Genomic DNA, 18167 nt, shown 5'->3' on the forward strand with positions numbered 1-18167 from the left:
GATACTGCTCTTAATTTAGTCGTTTGAAATTAGGGGCACGTTTAATGATGAGAGTAAAGGGGACACTTATCGATGGGATAAACTTACTGGAAATTAAAAAGGAGCACATGTCAAAGTACAAAGGGTAATTATCAGAGGTGAAAATGGGGCACTCACCAGGGATGAAAAAGGCACGGAGAATGGAAAATGGGCATTTGTCGACGGAAAAGAGACAACCATCAGAATTTGATAGGGGCATTTATGAAAAAGGGATAGGTTCCTTATAAGAAAGGAAAAGGGGCACGTATGATTGTTAAAAAGGATAATTATCAGAGGTGAAAAAGGGCACTTATCGCATCTGAAAAGGGGCACTGACCATATATGAAAAGATAATAAATGGAAATGTGCATGTCGTGTTGAAAGAAAAGGGGCACCGATCAGATTTTGACAGGGGCATTTATTAGAGGTGAAAGGGGGCTTTTATGAAAAGGGGAAGAGGCACTTTTATGAAGGGAAAAAAGCATTTATTAGGAAGGAAAAGGGGCACGTGTCAAAATAAAAAGGGCTAATTATTAGAGATGAAAAGAGCGCTTATCAGGAGGAATAGGGGCCCTTGTAAAAATAAAACGAGTATCTCTCAGAATTGGATAGGGTAATTTACCAGGCATGAAAAAGGGCACAAGTATGAGAATGAAAAAGGACTAATTTCATAGGCGAAAAGGGGCATTTATGAGAAGGGGACGGGCTCTTTATTAAATGGGGGCAATTATCATAAGGAAAAGGGGCACTTATTAGAAAAATAAGGGGCACATGTGAAAATATAAAGTGTGATTATCGGAGTTAAAAAGGGGTAGTTATTAAAAGTATAAGGAGCACTTCTTATGAAAGGAAAAGGGCAATTATCAAAGAAAAAGGGGAACCTCTGAGATTTGAATAGGGCAATTATCAGAATTGACGGGGGCGCTTAACAAAAGTGAAAAGGGGCGCTTCTTGGGCCCGAAAAGGGGCACTTTCTAGAGATTAAAAAGGGCACTTATGAGAATGGAAAATGGACACTTATTGAAAAGGAAACTGGGAACTTGTCAGGGAAAAGAGGTACGTGTCAAAATAAAAGGGGCACATATCAGAGGTGGAAAGTGGAGGGGGCACTTTAAAAAAATAATAGGGGCACTTATAGGGGCACTTTTTATGTAAAAAGTGACGCTTCTTACAAAGTTAAAGGGGAACTTTTCCTATGAAAAAAGGGGCACTTTTGGGGTACTTGAACAAGTGGGGGGCACTGTGACCCTCTTCCCCCCGGGCGTGCCGCCTCTAAGGGTGGGAGGGGGTGGAGAGAGAACGCGCCCTGGACCAAATTCGTGGGGAAGGGGTCCCAATCCCACAAAAGTTCCCTTCATTATAATATTTCTACACTTGGTCCACAAAACTAGTATTCTGGAATTTCTGGTTTACACAATTCATTTTCGAAGGATAAAAATAATGGAAGAAAATTATTGGAGTTTCCCATTCTCCCATTTAGGACTTTGACATTCGGAGTCGGAAAATGTTTTAATTTAAAAATAAAAATTATTTTCAATTTATCATTTTTCAAAGGCGATTATTTATTCATATTATTCAACTTTGAGAATTCGAATTGCAGGAGACTCAACTAATTTGTGAATGATTGCTACAAATATCAATAAGAAAAAAGAGCTGATTTTAGTTAAATTTCCTGAAATGGCACCACTCTCCCTCCATATCAATCACCTGTAACATGGTCATATTCGAAGTTATGTTTTAGAAGTCAGATCTATTTGTAATTAAAAACGGGTTTTTGACTTTTTTCTGATTTCAGAGTTCAGACACATAGGCGGGGTCGTTTGATCTCGACATCGGGATCAGTGGACTTCAGAACATGTCATTTGGCTTGCCATATACTTCTGAGTTGATCGTTGGCACAGCAACAAATGACGCCCGAAATTAGGCCAAATGGAACATGGAAATGGTATATTCTGTGAATGAGACCGGTTATATGTGTGAGTATTTCATAGGATATAATGCAATAACATAACATAGATTTATAGGTCATATTTTTGTTAATAATGTGACATTTACGAGTGATAAGTAGACATCTAGATACAAATCGAATCCCAGTTAAGTTTAAGTTCAGTCCCATGCGATGAAATTTATGTTGTGTAGGGTAGAGTGCCCAGTATTCGGTCACTTAAGGGGAAATCACTAATATTTTGAATTTTTACCTCTTTTATTTGGCAATCTACCCATCAAAAGAAAAGAAATTTATTCCTTTAACAGGATTTTATAGAGGTCTAGGCTCTAGTCACTTAAAATATAGAATAGAGTAAAGGAGCCCGTAATCGGCCAGCTCCCGTTTTCGGCCGATTGGTTGGATACAAGGTAAAATCACTCTAAAATACATCGCATAATAGCATAACACATATCCCACACATACCATACCATGCCAGTGTCACTGAAGAACCACATTTGCAATGGAAAATATATCCTAAAATATCACATTTTAGCGATGTAATCGCCGGTCCCGCTACCCAAATCTGAAAAATCGAGTATCTTACGCGTGTCTGTAAGAAATATGGGTACCATAAAATGAGCTTTATTTCAAGTATTTTTCAGATTTAAAGCCCGATTTTGTGCTAGTCGCAAGCTCAAAAGTATGTCATCGCATGTATTAAATCAATGCAGCCGCACACCGCGACGCACACACGATATCTCTATCTAATTCAGATTCCAACTTCCGATCACCGCTGTGCCCGTCTTCGGCCAGGCGAGCACCAGGGAGCTCCGGCGTGGGATACCTGCTCCGCCCGCTTGTGCTGTACATCAGCGCGGAAACGCACGGCGCGCGCGAGCGCTTCCTATTGACTTTGTACATGCGGCCGTAAACTGAAACGCTCGGCCGATAACGGGCTCCAAAACAGTGAAAATTGAAATGGATATTGTCATGGCAATTCGTGATTTTTTTCTGGGATTCTTTTTTTGTGTAAATAATAATAATATTTGCTTCATGATTTGAACAAGAAATGATAATAAATAGGAAGTAAAGAGTCCTAAAAATAGGATTTTGTCTTAAGTGGCCGAAAACGGGCTACTTTACTCTAGATCTAGGGCCTAATGATAAGCAAAATACTTCCGAAAGAAGACGGAGCATTTTTCTGCCCAGAATTCGGTCGCGCCGATTAGAATTCGGTCATGCGATTTGTGCGTGGTATCTCCGTTGCCAAAGAGCGAAGCGTACTTGCGCACTATTTTCACACAATTGCGCGATAAAGCACTGAATGTCAATGCGTTGACCGAATACTGGCCGAGCGATACCGCATGGCAAGGGTATCGTATAAATACCTCTCGCACATCGGCAAATGCGTCATTTGCAAATTCACTGCGATGGAGTGAACACGGAAGTGATTCTCTTCACACACATACTAAATTCATTGCGACAGCACACGCAGTTGTTTCGCAATAGACTTCTACATATGGCTATGCATGTTAGCGCATGTGCTAAGAGAACGCAGAAGTGCAGAAAGTCTTGCGACACTGACCAATTTTGAGCTAAGTTGGAGATCTTTCCAGGCCCTAAATCTGATTTAATTTTGAGAGTTAAGAAAAGTTGTTCAGCTGCCTGATTTGTGCAAGTTTCGTGGCTCTTAAATTATTTTTTAAATTGTTACAGCTGTTGAAACGGCTGTCTGACCGAATACTGGGCGCTACCCTAGATCTAATTGCTCCTTCCTGCTTTTCTTCAAAACTCCTCCTAAAACCAGTACAGGAGCAGTACTAGAGTAAGAGTCCTATATTTCCACCCCTTCTCCATCTCTTATCCTCCCCTCGACCCTTCTCCTTCTCCTCTTCTTCCTCTTCCTCTTCCTCCTCCTCCACCTTTTTTTTAAAAAGAAATCTGCATCTGTGCTAGACCGAAAGCTTCAGTCTCTATATCGTCGGTTGTTCCACTGAGACTACTTCTGGCTCCACTAGACCTTCGAATATAGAGACTGAACGATGGCCTATGCCATCGTATGTTGAAGATATCACGGCTAGATTTTAGCCGTTAGGCCCCTCCCACAAACATGACAAACTTAAGGGGAAATACATCATTTATCTTCAATTGCAGTAATTTTCTAGGCAATTGTCAGTCCCTAAAAGTTCCCTTTTTATCCCCCTTCCCCACGAAATAGAAATTTAAAAGAAATAAAAGGACTTACCAAGCATTTGGCTGCTTCTCGATGACCCACGTCAAGCATTGACCGACAAAAATCAAAATGGTGGCTAACGAATATTCAATGACCTCGCCTCGGCTAGCTCCTCCGTGCGTCACGTCGAGGATAGCGCGCGTACGTGAAGCAGACACAAGAACTCAAACATGAGTAGCAGCAGCGTGATGTACATGAACGTGCACGTACGCGCACGTCTATGAATGAGGTCAATGGGGTGGAGACTAAAAAACTTTGGCATGAATATTCATTACTTTGATTCAAGATGGCTGACGTCTGAAGACAGTCAAGTGGAAGAGATAATAACACTTTTTTGAAGAGAATTTAATATGCAGAGGTCCAAGGTACATATTTTCTTAATGTTTATCATGTGTGGTTTAATTTTAAATGCAAATTGTATATGAAAGTGCATGCGATTCTTACAAAAAAAGGATTTAACTTAGCGTCAGGGCAGTATCGTCTTATCGTATACCCGTAGACTGTATCTTCAACGTACGATGGCATAGGCGATCGTTCAGTCTCTATATCCGGAGGTCTAGTGGAGCCAGACGTAGTCTCAGTGGAACAACCGACGATATAGAGACTGAAGCTTTCGGTCTACATCTGTGCATGCACTGATATTGATAACTTGGCGCTTGTTCAGAAGGCGAGAAGCCTATCCAAAATTTGACTCGTAACTACTAAAACCCGTAACTACTAAAACATACCCAAAATAAAGTCAATATTCATTAAATGTCCAGATAAAGATCATGAGTTAATATTAGTCGTTATGTTTATTACCTGTTTCGTGTAAATTTTCGTGTTATTTTTGGAGTATTTTTCGGAAAAACGTTGATATTAGTAGATCTATACACTTTTTCACAGGTTTCACAGCAAACCGCTGCACAATACAAGTGCATACCGATGGCGAGTTGCAGACGGGCGCGCGTCTGTGTGAAGTTATCTACCGTAATGTCTCGGATCTTCATTACGGTAGATAACATAACACAGGTGCCCTCGCCCGCTCATCGGTATGCACTTGTATTGTGATTGTATTTTCCTGCTATTTAGGTGTCATTAACTGTAACAGTGTTTAGGAGTTTGAGAATGTATAGGTCTAGATGGTGCCTTAATTTTTTCATAGACATAAAGCGTAGTGATGCTGCTACAAGTGCCAAAGCAAAGTTTTCTCACGTTTGATGAGATGCCATAAGTCGACTCCTGATAGCTCAAGTCATGTCCTGTGAAGTTATTTAATATTAATGATTTTATATGTTACAGGTTTATGAAAGCTAATTATACAGAGAGTTAGACCATCAAAATGGCAAGTGAGCAAGAGGGAGGAGCAGAACGGACCGCGAAATCAGATCCAGGAAAGGGCAGCAAGATGCCTGGAAAGCAGAAGAGGAATAGAAAAGAAAAGAAATCCAGGAGTGATGGAGAAAGCATGGAGGACTGGTTAGATTTTGGTTTAGAGAGACTTTTTAATCCTGAGAGCACAGAGTTCCTACCCATGGAGGAGCAACTGAAGGTATGTCTAAAAGCTTTAATCCATGATTAGTTAATCAATGGTAATATTACCAGGTTGGAAAATGATTTTATTTCACATTTATAGATATGAAGATCAAGTTTAAATGAGTATGATCATTTTCAAGTTTCAAGTTTTATTTGTTCCACATTTTACAAAAAATATAGACATACATATAAAATGAAAATTATACAATACATGTGGTATATATATAAGCACGTCTCAATGATTATCAATTCAAATAATAGATTAAGTAGAATGTGAGAAACCTATTAAAAAGCAGTGCTTGTATATTATAGGTTCCTGGTAAAATAAGTATTGTAGATGTAAAAACCGTGGCAGTAGAGAAAGACGTGAGAGGGGAGAATTAAAAACACAATAGAATAAGGAAATTAGTAAACAAAATATTGCATTAGCACCAATACACAGAGTCACCCAGTTAAAATGCGTAGTCAAAATGCGTAGTCACCCAAGCAATATAGGGTGCGTTCAATCGAATTTTCGAAGCTAGAATCACAAACATGAATCACAATTCAAAACGCCGTTACAAAAAGCAAGGTCACTGCGGTTTGCGTTCAAGCGATTTTTCATCAACGCTGATTCTAGCTCATTGCGAGCCAAACCACTGCGCATCACACTGCGCAGTATGGCCCAGGAACTTCGGCGCGCGCTTTGTGGAATTGTTTACGGCCGACTGTCGACTGCTGTTTTGAGCATAGATCGCAATAATAAGACAAAGAATGAGAAGGTGATAGAAGGAAGAAACAAAGAATAACATAAGGAAAGACAGAAAGATAAAGTCGATAGAATGATTAAAACAAAGAATAACATAAGAGAAGGTGAAAGAAGGAAGAATCGAAGAATAACATAAGGAAAGACAGAAAGACAGAAAGAGAGAGTGATAGAATGCTTAAAACAAAGAATAGCATAAAAGGTGATAGAAGGAAAAAACAAAGCATAACATAAGAATAGAAGGAAGAAACAAAGAATAACAAAAGAGAAGGTAATAGAAGGAAAAAACAAAGAATAACATAAAAATAGAAGGAAGAAACAAAGAATAACATAAGGAAAGACAGAAAGAGAATGTGAAAAAAGGAAGGAACAAAGAATGACATAAGGAAGAACAGAAAGAGAAAGTGATAGAATGAGTAAAACAAAGAATAACATACGAGAAGGTGAAAGAAGGAAGAATCAAAGAATAACATAAGGAAAGATAGAAAGAGAAAGTAACAGAATGATTAAAACAAAGAATAACATAAGAGAAAGTGATATAATTATAAAAACAAAGAATAACATAAGAGAAGATGATAGAAGGAAGAAACAAAGAATAACATAAAGAAAGACAGAAAGAGAAATTGATAGACTGCTTAAAACAAAGAATTACATAAGAAAAGGTGATAGAAGGAAAAAAACAAAGAATAACATAAGAATAGAAGGAAGAAACAAAGAATAACATAAGGAAAGACAGAAAGAGCAAATGATAGAATGATAAAAACAAAGAATAACATAAGAAAAGGTGATAGAAGGAAAAAAAACAAAGAATAACATAAGAGAAGATGATAGAAGGAAGAAACAAAGAATAACATAAAGAAAGACAGAAAGAGAAATTGATAGAATGCTTAAAACAAAGAATAACATAAGAAAAGGTGATAGAAGGAAAAAACAAAGAATAACATAAGAATAGTAGGAAGAAACAAAGAATAACATAAGGAAAGATAGAAAGAGCAAATGATTGAATGATAAAAACAAAGAATAACATAAGAAAAGGTGATAGAAGGAAAAAAACAAAGAATAACATAAGAATAGAAGGAAGAAACAAAGAATAACATAAGGAAAAACAGAGAGAAAAAATGATAGAAGGAAAAACAAGGAATAACATAACGGAACAGGCCACGATGGTATAGTGAACGCAAATTGCATGCAAAGCGGGCGCGCGGTTTTTCCCAAACCGGAAGAGGCTTCGTCATACAATCATGATTGAGAACTCCGTCCGTTCAATCGAATTTTAGCGACCGTGATTCTTTTGAATCATGATACAAAACGCATCTTTTTCAGCGTTTCATGTTTGTGTTTTCAAACACGTTTATTTTTACGACCGACGAAAAAATCGCTTGAACGCATTGCGTTTTAAACTAAACGTCTTTAGAAACCGTGATTCTAGGGTGAAAAAGTGTCGATTAAACGCACCCTTAGTTAGCATAGCACAAAGTCTAATTTGTTTTTATACCTTAAAAAATCGGAACATGCATCTTCAATTAACAATTAAGATTGGCATTGGAGAAAAAAAGACTGGGGAGGGCAAACAAATTATATTAGATGTAAGAATTTTAAAGAAAAACTTGAAATTGTCTCTTTGTCTTGTGGGATAGAAGTAAATAACGATGTTTAAAGCAAACATAGGAGAGAATATATCGGGCAAATCATCACAAATCATTTTGTGACCTTAATGGCAATAATGCAAATTTGTTGAGAGGACTTGCTTCGTACTGTCCAAGAAAATCAGCTCAAATTAGAGATTGAGATTGTACAGACACATATAAACAGCATAGGTATTTGCAATTTTTTTCAAAAGGATTTGTTTTGTATAATCAGTCAATGAAAATGGATACAAAATATTGATGATTATTTCATGTGCATATACAACATATTTCTTGAATAGAAAAAAAACATTCCCCCCCCCCCCTTAATTCAAAGAGCTTACATTGTGAATGAAGAAGGTGGACTCTACTACTTTTAATATCTGTTTATTTCAGTTGTACAAGCACAGGGATCTTATCCGTAGCAAGACATATACCACGGCTGCCAGGGTCTTTGGCAACCCTAGAGTTAGAAAACGTGTCCATGTTGCTCCTAAGATGGATGGGGGTGTAGGAAGGAGTGTGAATGTGAGGAGAGCGCACTCTGATCTGACACAACAGGATGGAAGGCCAAGGCTGAAACCTATCAACAAAGAAGACATGGTCTTGACAGAGAAGGACAAGCAGATCATTCATGATAATGAGGTCAGAACCTTGTCTCATGATAATTTGTATTTATTTGGCATATGTGGACATTTTCAAACTTTGGAGGTTGCTTAACAAAATTGTTTACAACGATATAGGACAACAAAATTATTCACATGATAAAGCATACAAATATAAAGCATGGTAGCAAAGTGAATGATAGTCTATAACAAGAATTAGAGTGTGTTATTTATTCTGTCTTGAATACACTTGAGATTCTATCAAATTCAAATTTATTGTTACTGCTACTATAGAGAACAAGTTTATGTCTTCTACATATTCTGCTAAATACCTATATACATATTTTTCTAAATTTGTACTCTTCATAGGTGCAAGAAAAAATGAAGGAGTATAAGGGCTGGCTACGTGACCGAATGGCTCTCCGAGCTGGTCTAGAGTCGATGGGTTTGAAAGAGTCATGGCTTAGAGCTAAACCTAATCCTACACCGTTGGAGAGGAGAGTTCTTCTGCAGTTGGAGGAAGCTAGGCGAGTGGCAAAAGCTCTTAAGGTACACGTGCTAAATTTGTCACCTGATAGTTCTTTCAGTTCAGTACTGACTTGTTTATTAAAACTCATAGTTATTGTGCACTTAAAATTTGAGTTATTGCAGTTCATGAACAAAAAATTGTGTCCGTTTGCCAAATAGTGCGTTGTGTAAAATATTGCCATGATGTTTTGTACATTATCTGTTTTTTCAAGTAGTCATGTGCTTATTATAAGTGGGTGATTGGTGCAACAATTAACATTGTTCATAGCTAATATATAAAAATAAAGATGTAAGGGCCATGATAAGCTAACTATAAAGGCTCTTAATGTACCATGAAGCTGCCAGCTACTAAAAAGATAATTGAATTGACAACCTAATATTCCTTCAATGCTTTGCAAATTAATTGAAAAATGTTGATCATGCAATTCAAATGTGCATTATTTTTTCTGGATATGACACATAAACAATTTTTTGACTTTTCATTTTTATGTTTATCATTGAAATGTATTTTTCTTAGCTCAAAATTCTCCTCGAGAATCTGCCTCCTCCCAAGGTATTTTCAATACTATGTTTTTTGTATTGCATGACTTAGCAGTACTTCTCCAGCATGATTCTTTTCTGTTATTTAGTTCTCCTTTTCCTGTAGTCAGTTAGCATGTATTGAGTGAGAAAAAAAATGTCTTTGCCGTTTTGTGCGTTTTTGTTTACATGCACAAATAGTTACTAAACTCATGCAAAATATGATTCTGCCATCTTAGAGTAGAAAGGGTGTGTTCTGTGTTCAGTCAAACATATTTTTGGGGCGTAGAATTTTCCTTTTCATGTAGTAAATGTAATCGTTCACAATTTAGAATTAGGTTTCATCCTGCATGCATTTGTTGAGTTCTTAGAGAGTCATTAGAAAAATTCCCCCAAAATTAATCTTAAGTTGAAAAGTACTTTCATATCACGATGATCAACTTTGTCTTCAAGAAAGTACATTCTGGATGATATCAGGCATTAGATAAATGGATAAGAAAAGACGAGAACATATCGGGCTATTCTGTACAGATATTCCCAAAAGGCATTTTTAAGCATTTCATCTTCATTGAAAGTTACTCATCACATCAGCAAAAAAATGGCAAGGACTTGCTTATTTCGCTTACGGATTGCATGCATACTAGCGTTGACTTTACATTGCTTTGCATCCAGTTGAAAGTAGAAGAAGTCCAAGAAGTGACCATCAAGATGGAAGACTTCTCGGAGAAGGAACCCAAACCTCAACCAGAAGGGATGGGCATCATCGCTGACTACCTGGCCAGCAAGAAGCAACGTCTCATAGATCTCTTCTCCCAGGCTGATAAGGATAAGAGTTGGGCCATCACCAGAGACGAGTTTAGGAAATGCATCAAGGAGGTGGGGCGCGTGGTGCATACTAACAATCATTTGTATTGCAACCTTTCTAACAGATAAAGTGAAGGATTATTTGAAAGCAAGAGAATTATCTGCTTTTATAATGTTATGACTAAATATCAAAGATGTTTTTTAGCAGCCCGCAATAACCCATATTGCCAAATGACATTTCAAATGTCTAATTAAACAAAACAAAAAAAATCAATATTTAATCTAAATAAGATTTTGACATACCGGTATGAGTTTTATCTTTTTAAAAAGGGTTATATTTTCAAGATTTTATTCATGCTATAAAACTACTTTGGCCACTTCAGAACATATACACATGTAAGGAAAAGTTAAATAATGATCTAGAGGTAAGGGAGGACGTTCCTGTTCATAATGTTGACAATTAAAGCATGCTTTTTAGGAATCACTTTTAATTTGCTTGGGTAAGTGGTAGTGCAATTCAGTTTATGTTTGATATGGTTCTTTCTTTATTTTGTAGTGCTTTATGTAAAATTGTCTGTGCTTTTGTCGAGTGTAGTTTTGTAGGATGTATTTGCTGCACTCATTTGGATGTATTAAGTAGGCCTACATGTACATATGTGTAGTTGAATGTCATGCCCATCGCTGTCATGCTCATAGAATAAGTTTTCTAAATTTTCATTTGCTTTAATTGTTTTCATTGCCCCCCTATTAGACAGATGAGCTTGGAAAATGTGTACAGTATGTTTTAGAAAATTTGAATCCTTAAGTTCTGAATCTCAGCTCCTCAAAATCAATAGTATGTCAATGTTTTTTGTTATTTTGTATTGTTGCTAATCTTGACTATTTGTCAAATTGGCAATGCAGGCAAAGATACCCATCTCAGAAACTCTTTTGAATGAGGTAATAGACAGCTTAGACTCGGACCTCAATGCTGAGATTGACTATCGTGAGTTTGTCAGAGGCATGGACAGATATCATCTGGAAGAAAGAAAACGAAAGATCTTGGGTAAGCTTTACAATTCATAACTTACCAGAACTTTTGAGTCTTCTCAAAACTACATTACGGATTAATTTCATACTCATTTACTGTAAAAGAAATCCAATACATGACTTGCTGCTTCACCTTAAGAGTATGAAATGTTTTCTACCAATTATATTTAATGTATTTGTAGCTTGATTATCAGCGATACATTTAATATGTACATAAATGTTTCTAGAGCAATAAATACCCTCATTAAATGCAATAATCTAATGTAGTTCTGTAACACATGTGAGGATTTTCGCTGAGTCCTGGACACGAAAACTGTAAGAGGTAAATTCTGTTGGAATGTGTCATAATTACATGTACCGGTATGTGCACACTTCGTTCTATAGCTTTGAAAAAGGTCTGAGGAAGCTTGTAGAACAACAAGTGAAAGCTTTCCAAAATAGGTGTTTTTACTGATTGTGAATAAAGAACTGTTTATCAATGTTTCTTCTATTTAAAAAAAAAAAATCTTAGCCGACAAGGAACGAAAGAGCCCGGTCAAGACAAGATCGACATCTGAAGTCCGCAGAGTGATCAGTGATTTAGCCCCGGTAAGGGAGTCTATATCATCACCTGTACCGCCCGCTGATAGACTGGAAGAGACCAGAGAAGTAAATACACCAGACTCTTTGGCATCGCTCTTAGAGATTCCCAAACATGACATCACAGAACGAAGGGAACTCAACCCTGATGATATGATCGAGAAGAGGAAGAGGGAGAGATTCATGTCAGATAATGTAAGTATCTAGCTTGCTCTTCTTCGAATGTATAGCTCTATGGGTTACCAAGTGTTAGTAATTTTATTGAAGTTTTATCAGGTATGTATGTGGAAAGTCAACCTCATATTGGCATGAGTTCACAAAAGTGGTTTACATGCATTTTAATTCGAAACTCATGGTTATAACCTCTATAAGCATAATACATGCGTATCTTCATGTCCAACAAACAAGCAATGTATAGGCTTCTCTACGCTTATTTATACTTATTTGAGTTCAGGGGGAAGTTTAAACCATGATTTAGTCCTGGCTTAAACTCAAACCTTTTTATGTGAATGCGACCTATTGTCATGATTGCACCAACTATATATAACTATCCCTCTGCTTCTGAGCTGAAGAACGCTTGTCAGTGTTTCAGTTTACCTCCATTTATTTTTTCAGAGTCCATAATTCCTGTGACATAATTTTGAAGGACAGAGAGGGAAAAAAATCGCAACAAAACAAGGAAATGTTATTAATAATTAATACTGAAATTATTGTTCGAAAGTAAATACATGAATTGGCTATTTATGGTAAGACTTTCATAAAGAGTGAGAAAAAAAAGAAAGAGTAAGTGCTGAGAAAGTATAGGAGATTTCCTGATTATGTGTAGCCTTTTGTGCATTAGGCTTAAGAAATATTTCACGTCTGTTTTGTAGAATTGTTCTTTCGGGCTTGAGAATACCAGTAAGCCATAACATATTCCGTGACATTGTTATTTCCTGCAGCTGAAGATGAAGAGGCTCCCTCGTGCGATTCAGAGTCCGCTGAAGACGGGTGACAAGGCCGTAGACCTCCATTCCAAGGTGTCTACCCTAGGAGGAGATCTGGGTGTTGAGATCCATGACTACAGAGCAGCCAGGCTTGCAGAGTATCATGACATATGTAGGCTGTGTGAAGAGAGGGACATTCCACTTACTCCAAAGCTCCTTCAAAGAGGTGAGGGATTCTCCTTTATGTTTGTTTTCCTTTGATGTTTTAATGTTTTGCAGGGGATTCTATGAAAATAATTAAAGGGATCGTTTAACAGTGTTAAATCTGAGATACACGGTCCTACATGTTACCAGTGTCTGTGATATGGTGTAACATTGAAGCCCTAAAAAAAAATCGCATTTCAAAATGATCAAGAAGTGCCTCAAAAAAGTAAAAATCTTTGAGTGACTGGTTTTACCGTACTCGTTTTCCCCAATAGACTGTAGTGTTATGAAAACCGTTCGGCAATCATTAATATCTTGATAATCAGGCAGGCGATCGGCTCGTAAAAGTCATGGAGTTCCTGACTGACCTTAAGGTTTATAATTATCATTGCAGCATGAGCTAAATCAAGGATTATTTCTAAAGGATCTAAGACAAAGTTACCGGATCCCTTTAATGCTCATGAGTGAGATGGTTTACAAGGTGAAAAATGCAGTTGTTCCATTAATCAAGGCGGCTGTCAGGACTCTGTGCAATTTCTCAAGCAAATTCTCACCAAGTACATTGAATAATGTAATGAATCGCAAGCCTTTAAAGACATGTCATGATAAGGTGGAAAGTTATTACAATACCAGTCATTAGAGGATTGAATGTTGCTTGGTTTAAAGATTTCTTTGGCCAATTTAGTGCACTAAAGAGCATGTATTGCAAATGGTACTAATTTTACACTGAACTCAGGTTAAGCTCTTTATAGCTCAGATCCCCTCTAATATCTAAAACTAATGGTAACACTGAACCTTGCTGTTGCAGATGAAATTGTTTTTTTTCCTCTGTTTTTAATTTTTATTAAACCACTGATCCATGCTTGTCATAACTTTATTGATCTCTTCAGCACTCTTGCATCCTGGTGATAAACGTGTCAGCCATCTAAAGAAGCGTATCCGCCAGCCTGGCACTCACACCATGTCCAATAGATTTGCAGAGCCACCAAAGCCTCCAGAGTCACCCGATGAGTTCCATGATATGGAGAAAGTTGTTGTCACCAAGTCAGGTTCGTTATGCATTTCTTGTATCTCCATATTCATACAAATCCTGGCATGAAAATGCTACATCCTGATTAGACTTGGTCCACAGCTTTGTGGAGCAGCTAGAGTCAACTACAAGTGTCAGCCACTTTAGACAGCTCAAGTTTATGTTACTCTGTTACAAAATGAATAAACATATCGTATAATTTGATTCCATGGCATAATTTTTGTTAAAAATCATCTAGTTAAAGTATTATTGTAATTTTTGTGGGAGGAATTGGGTTAACACTGGGTCCTCCATTAATCAGTAGACAAACTTTACCAAATAAAGGCTCATTCACACATGCCACTCGAAAACGTTAAAGTTAACAGTATTGTTCTTCTAAGCTTACTGAAATGTACTGTACTTCAAATGTTTGTAATTAGGGCACACAGATAAGTAAATATGCATTCAATCTTTGTTGCATGCAGCTACTTTTTTCACCCCCATGTACCATCAAGTCCTCTGGCATATGTGAATGGGCCATGAGTTGGGGTTCAAAATAACTAAGCCAGTTTTTGATATCAACTGACTGAATGGCTGTGAAAATGATGGGCTTATTGGTAATAAATTTTTATTTGGTATATTATGATAGACATTCTCATGGTAGGATGGGAGTGGTTAAACATATACTCATGTTTATGTTTTCCAGTGGGGCAATTACTTTAGGGGGAAAAGGCAAAGGAGGGAGGGTACGTGGTAGGCAACGAAGACATATTACACAGGGTGCAGAGACGGCAGCTATACCCTGGGTCCGTTTGTCCACCCAATTAACCGAGGTCATGGAAAACCATGAGGGCAATGGGGTTGGTGCGTTGAGTGAAATACAGAAGATATGTCCCATGGAATAGTCCGTTTAACGCCTGGCAACATCAAGGGGGCAGAGGGCAGGATAAAACAGTCTTCCTATCCATAAAAGTGGCTCCTTCAATGGGTTTGTAATAATATGGCTAGTAACTTACATTTACGTCGTCATTGGGCAACTCGCCGTACCTGCATAGGGTCTTTGAGGATTCAATTTGCTTTGTTGAATTTATATGTGACCATATGTTACACTTGAAATCATCCTATTTGTAGTGCTATGATCATCTTCCGTAGCATCAATATCAAATTTATTAATGAGTCAATAAAGCTGGGTGAACCATGAAGTCACTTTAAGAATACACAAGGAACAAACACAAGTCGTGAGCTAAATATCATGCTCATTCAATTTTATGTTTCAGGAGAAGTACTGGTTGACTCTAGACATGTATACCCAAAGAAGCATAATGTCTGGTCCAAACCAGAAATGCAGAACCTTTCTAGTGGCAAGGCCTTCATATCTAGGAAGATTGACTGCTGGATGTCGTTTGAGGAGTATGACAAACTTACCGGGTAAGTATTTTCCATCCTCACACACGATAAAGAACTGCAAAGAAATTGTACGGAACAGTAAGCCTTTTTAACTTTGCACAACATTTAAAGAAACACAGTTGTATTCAACACCTAAGGTTTACAGCAGGGCTGAACACTAACAGTCACAAAGGAACAATCGAACTCTAGATCCCTAAATTCCCTATGCATACAGACTCCCAAATCTCAAACCGGACCCCCTATATGACAAAAGTTGGTGCAGAACCCTGAATACTGGGAGAATATTAGTGAAGTTGATCAATATTTTGCAAAACAATCCATTCTTGTTTCCGATATTTCATGGGGTACATCATATTCCTTGAATGGACCTTGGTGTACAAATCAAATTTTAGTCGTATTCTTGACATGATATTGCTAGTTGGTTGAGACTATTTCTATTCACCTTTCCATTCATGATGCAGTCACCTGAAGCAACGCTATATCAGCCTTGAGAAAGCTCCGGAGCACGATGTCTTCTGGCCCGGGTTCCTCTTGGACAAGGTCCAGCTCTGCATGCCAGAGACCAGGTCCCGAAGCGAGAGGTCCAGCCATGCAGTGTTCCAACCCACCGCCCAGCGGACCAAGCGCTCTAACCCCGGCTACAACAATGACATCTCCTACTGGCTGGTCAGTGATCAGAACTACCTCAAGAGTGGAGGCATTGATGAGAGGAAGGTCTATAGCATTGACTGGAAATGACCAATCTTGAACATGCCTTAGACACGGTGATGATCATTACAGTGACGAGTTGCACTAGAACTGATCAAAGGACACCCGACATATGATGGATGAATGTACATGTATGTTCTGGATTCTTTGATGGTTAATACAAGATGAAGCTGCAGCAACATGGTAGACTACTGATTAGCGGTTTAGCCCACCAAGAAACTTCCAAGTAAACTTGAAGGAATAGACTTTATATTTAAAACTACCAAGTGCTCCATGTGAAAGGAAACAAATTAAAGCGATACTTCATTCCAAATGCCCAGTACCCTAATTTGCTTAATTTCTTTAAATTTTTTTTTACCTGTACTTTGGTATACACTAATTTGTAGACTCCAAGGAAGCACCTTGGGGGCCTAGCCACAAAATAGGCTTAATAAAGGAACCAACCAGTTCCAGTCGGCAGTAGGTTCACCAACCGCAATTATCTGGTACATTGCTTTGTTTCAGGTCTTTCTCTCATACCTTGAAAACTTTTATCAGAACTACATTGATTAACAGAGATAATAATAATTTTGGACTTTTAAAACTGTTGCGACACTAAAATCAAGATAGTCTGCACAGTCCGCATGGAGAGTAAGAATGTATGTGACAAGTTTCAATGGACGCAATATAAACGTGATCACTGTTGAAAATCTGCCGAATGGAGACAAAACATAACAAAAGGGTGTGTCAGGTCCTTGTGATTTGGCAAATAGGGATTTAAAAGAGTGACTTGGGCTGTGTAGAGAGATACTTTCAGTCTTTCCTACAATCAAAAACAAATAACTATCAACTACTTCTGCAGATAATTGATGCACTCTAGGAGTAGAAATGAATAGAATCACCGATTTTGGTATCATCTGTAAACATTGCCTTATTGTTTGTATTCTCACCAAAGCAATAAATTGGTTTGCTTCCTTCTTCTTCACAATAGTATTTTTTTATACCATCACAGAGTAATAATAATATATATATATCCCAAAGAAGACTATTTTGTATATAAATGTATTACAAACAGTATTTTTATCAAATAGAAAAATTCAACTTTTTATATATATCACACATTACCTGCTAACTGTATATATTTTATTACTCCTCGTTTCTGTACATTTTTTTTTTCATAGTACCCCACGTTTATTTTCTCATAATTTTGGCTGATAACCAATTCCAGACATATCTGTTTTGTTAATATAGTATTGAAATGAATGTACTAAATGGGGTTTAAACAGGGTGTTCTTCTGCCAAATTTTACTATGCCGGTAGTTAATATTTCATATACTTTTGCATTTACTTGCTCGTTTTTATTATATATATACAGTAAACTCTGCATTAATCAAAGTTGCACAGGTCAAATTTTTAAAACCAAATAATGCAAAACGTATTATTTACACTTCACTGAATTTTGCATGTGGCAAACTATTTTTGCGGTCCCAACAGATTTGACTTAGGTATGCAGAGTTAACTGTATATTTGTATGACAATGCTGCTTAAAAAAAAGGACTTTCTCTAAAGATCTCTGTACTGTATGGATCTGCACTGCTATTAATACTCATGGTCATCCCTTGTTCTTGCCATCCAAAATAGCCCAATAAAATGTCTCATTTCTTATGATATAGAGTTTTATGTCCATTTTGTTGTGTTAATGTGTGCACTGTAAATAAGTAGATTTGTTAAGATGAACGAAATCAAGTTCTAACTCTTGCTCTTGATAACATGGCTACAACATACCAGTAAACGCATGCATGGTTTA

The 18167-nt window shown here is 37.3% G+C and overlaps 1 protein-coding gene across 2 annotated transcripts; it reads left to right on the forward strand.

Annotated features, from left to right (window-relative positions):
* The first annotated feature begins 1779 nt into the window (after window positions 1-1779).
* Window positions 1780-18025, forward strand: LOC763537 (EF-hand calcium-binding domain-containing protein 12). Of its 2 annotated transcripts, XM_001199549.4 has the most exons (11): window positions 1782-1994; window positions 5460-5709; window positions 8460-8708; window positions 9038-9217; window positions 10388-10591; window positions 11423-11564; window positions 12060-12322; window positions 13069-13279; window positions 14148-14306; window positions 15544-15694; window positions 16135-18025. In XM_001199549.4, the coding sequence occupies exons 2-11, from the start codon at window positions 5500-5502 to the stop codon at window positions 16409-16411; spliced, it is 2046 nt and encodes a 681-aa protein (XP_001199549.3). In that variant the 5' UTR covers window positions 1782-1994; window positions 5460-5499; the 3' UTR covers window positions 16412-18025. The 2 variants fall into 2 exon arrangements, with proteins under 2 accessions (XP_011660931.2, XP_001199549.3); XM_011662629.2 differs by lacking the exon at window positions 10388-10591 and having other exon boundaries at window positions 1780-1994.
* Window positions 18026-18167: the final 142 nt, after the last annotated feature.

This window comes from Strongylocentrotus purpuratus, unplaced genomic scaffold, assembly GCF_000002235.5.
Source record: "Strongylocentrotus purpuratus isolate Spur 01 unplaced genomic scaffold, Spur_5.0 spur5_scaffold_6, whole genome shotgun sequence".
In the NCBI taxonomy this organism is placed as follows: Eukaryota; Metazoa; Echinodermata; class Echinoidea; order Camarodonta; family Strongylocentrotidae; genus Strongylocentrotus; species Strongylocentrotus purpuratus.

What these genes read in the sequence shown, in the direction of transcription:
- LOC763537 (XM_001199549.4), top strand. Translation starts at nt 5,500, where the DNA reads ATGGCAAGTGAGCAAGAGGGAGGAGCAGAACGGACCGCGAAATCAGAT. An exon ending in CCATGGAGGAGCAACTGAAG is followed by an intron (nt 5,710 to 8,459) that starts GTATGTCTAAAA and finishes TGTTTATTTCAG; the next exon opens with TTGTACAAGCACAGGGATCT. An exon ending in AGATCATTCATGATAATGAG is followed by an intron (nt 8,709 to 9,037) that starts GTCAGAACCTTG and finishes TACTCTTCATAG; the next exon opens with GTGCAAGAAAAAATGAAGGA.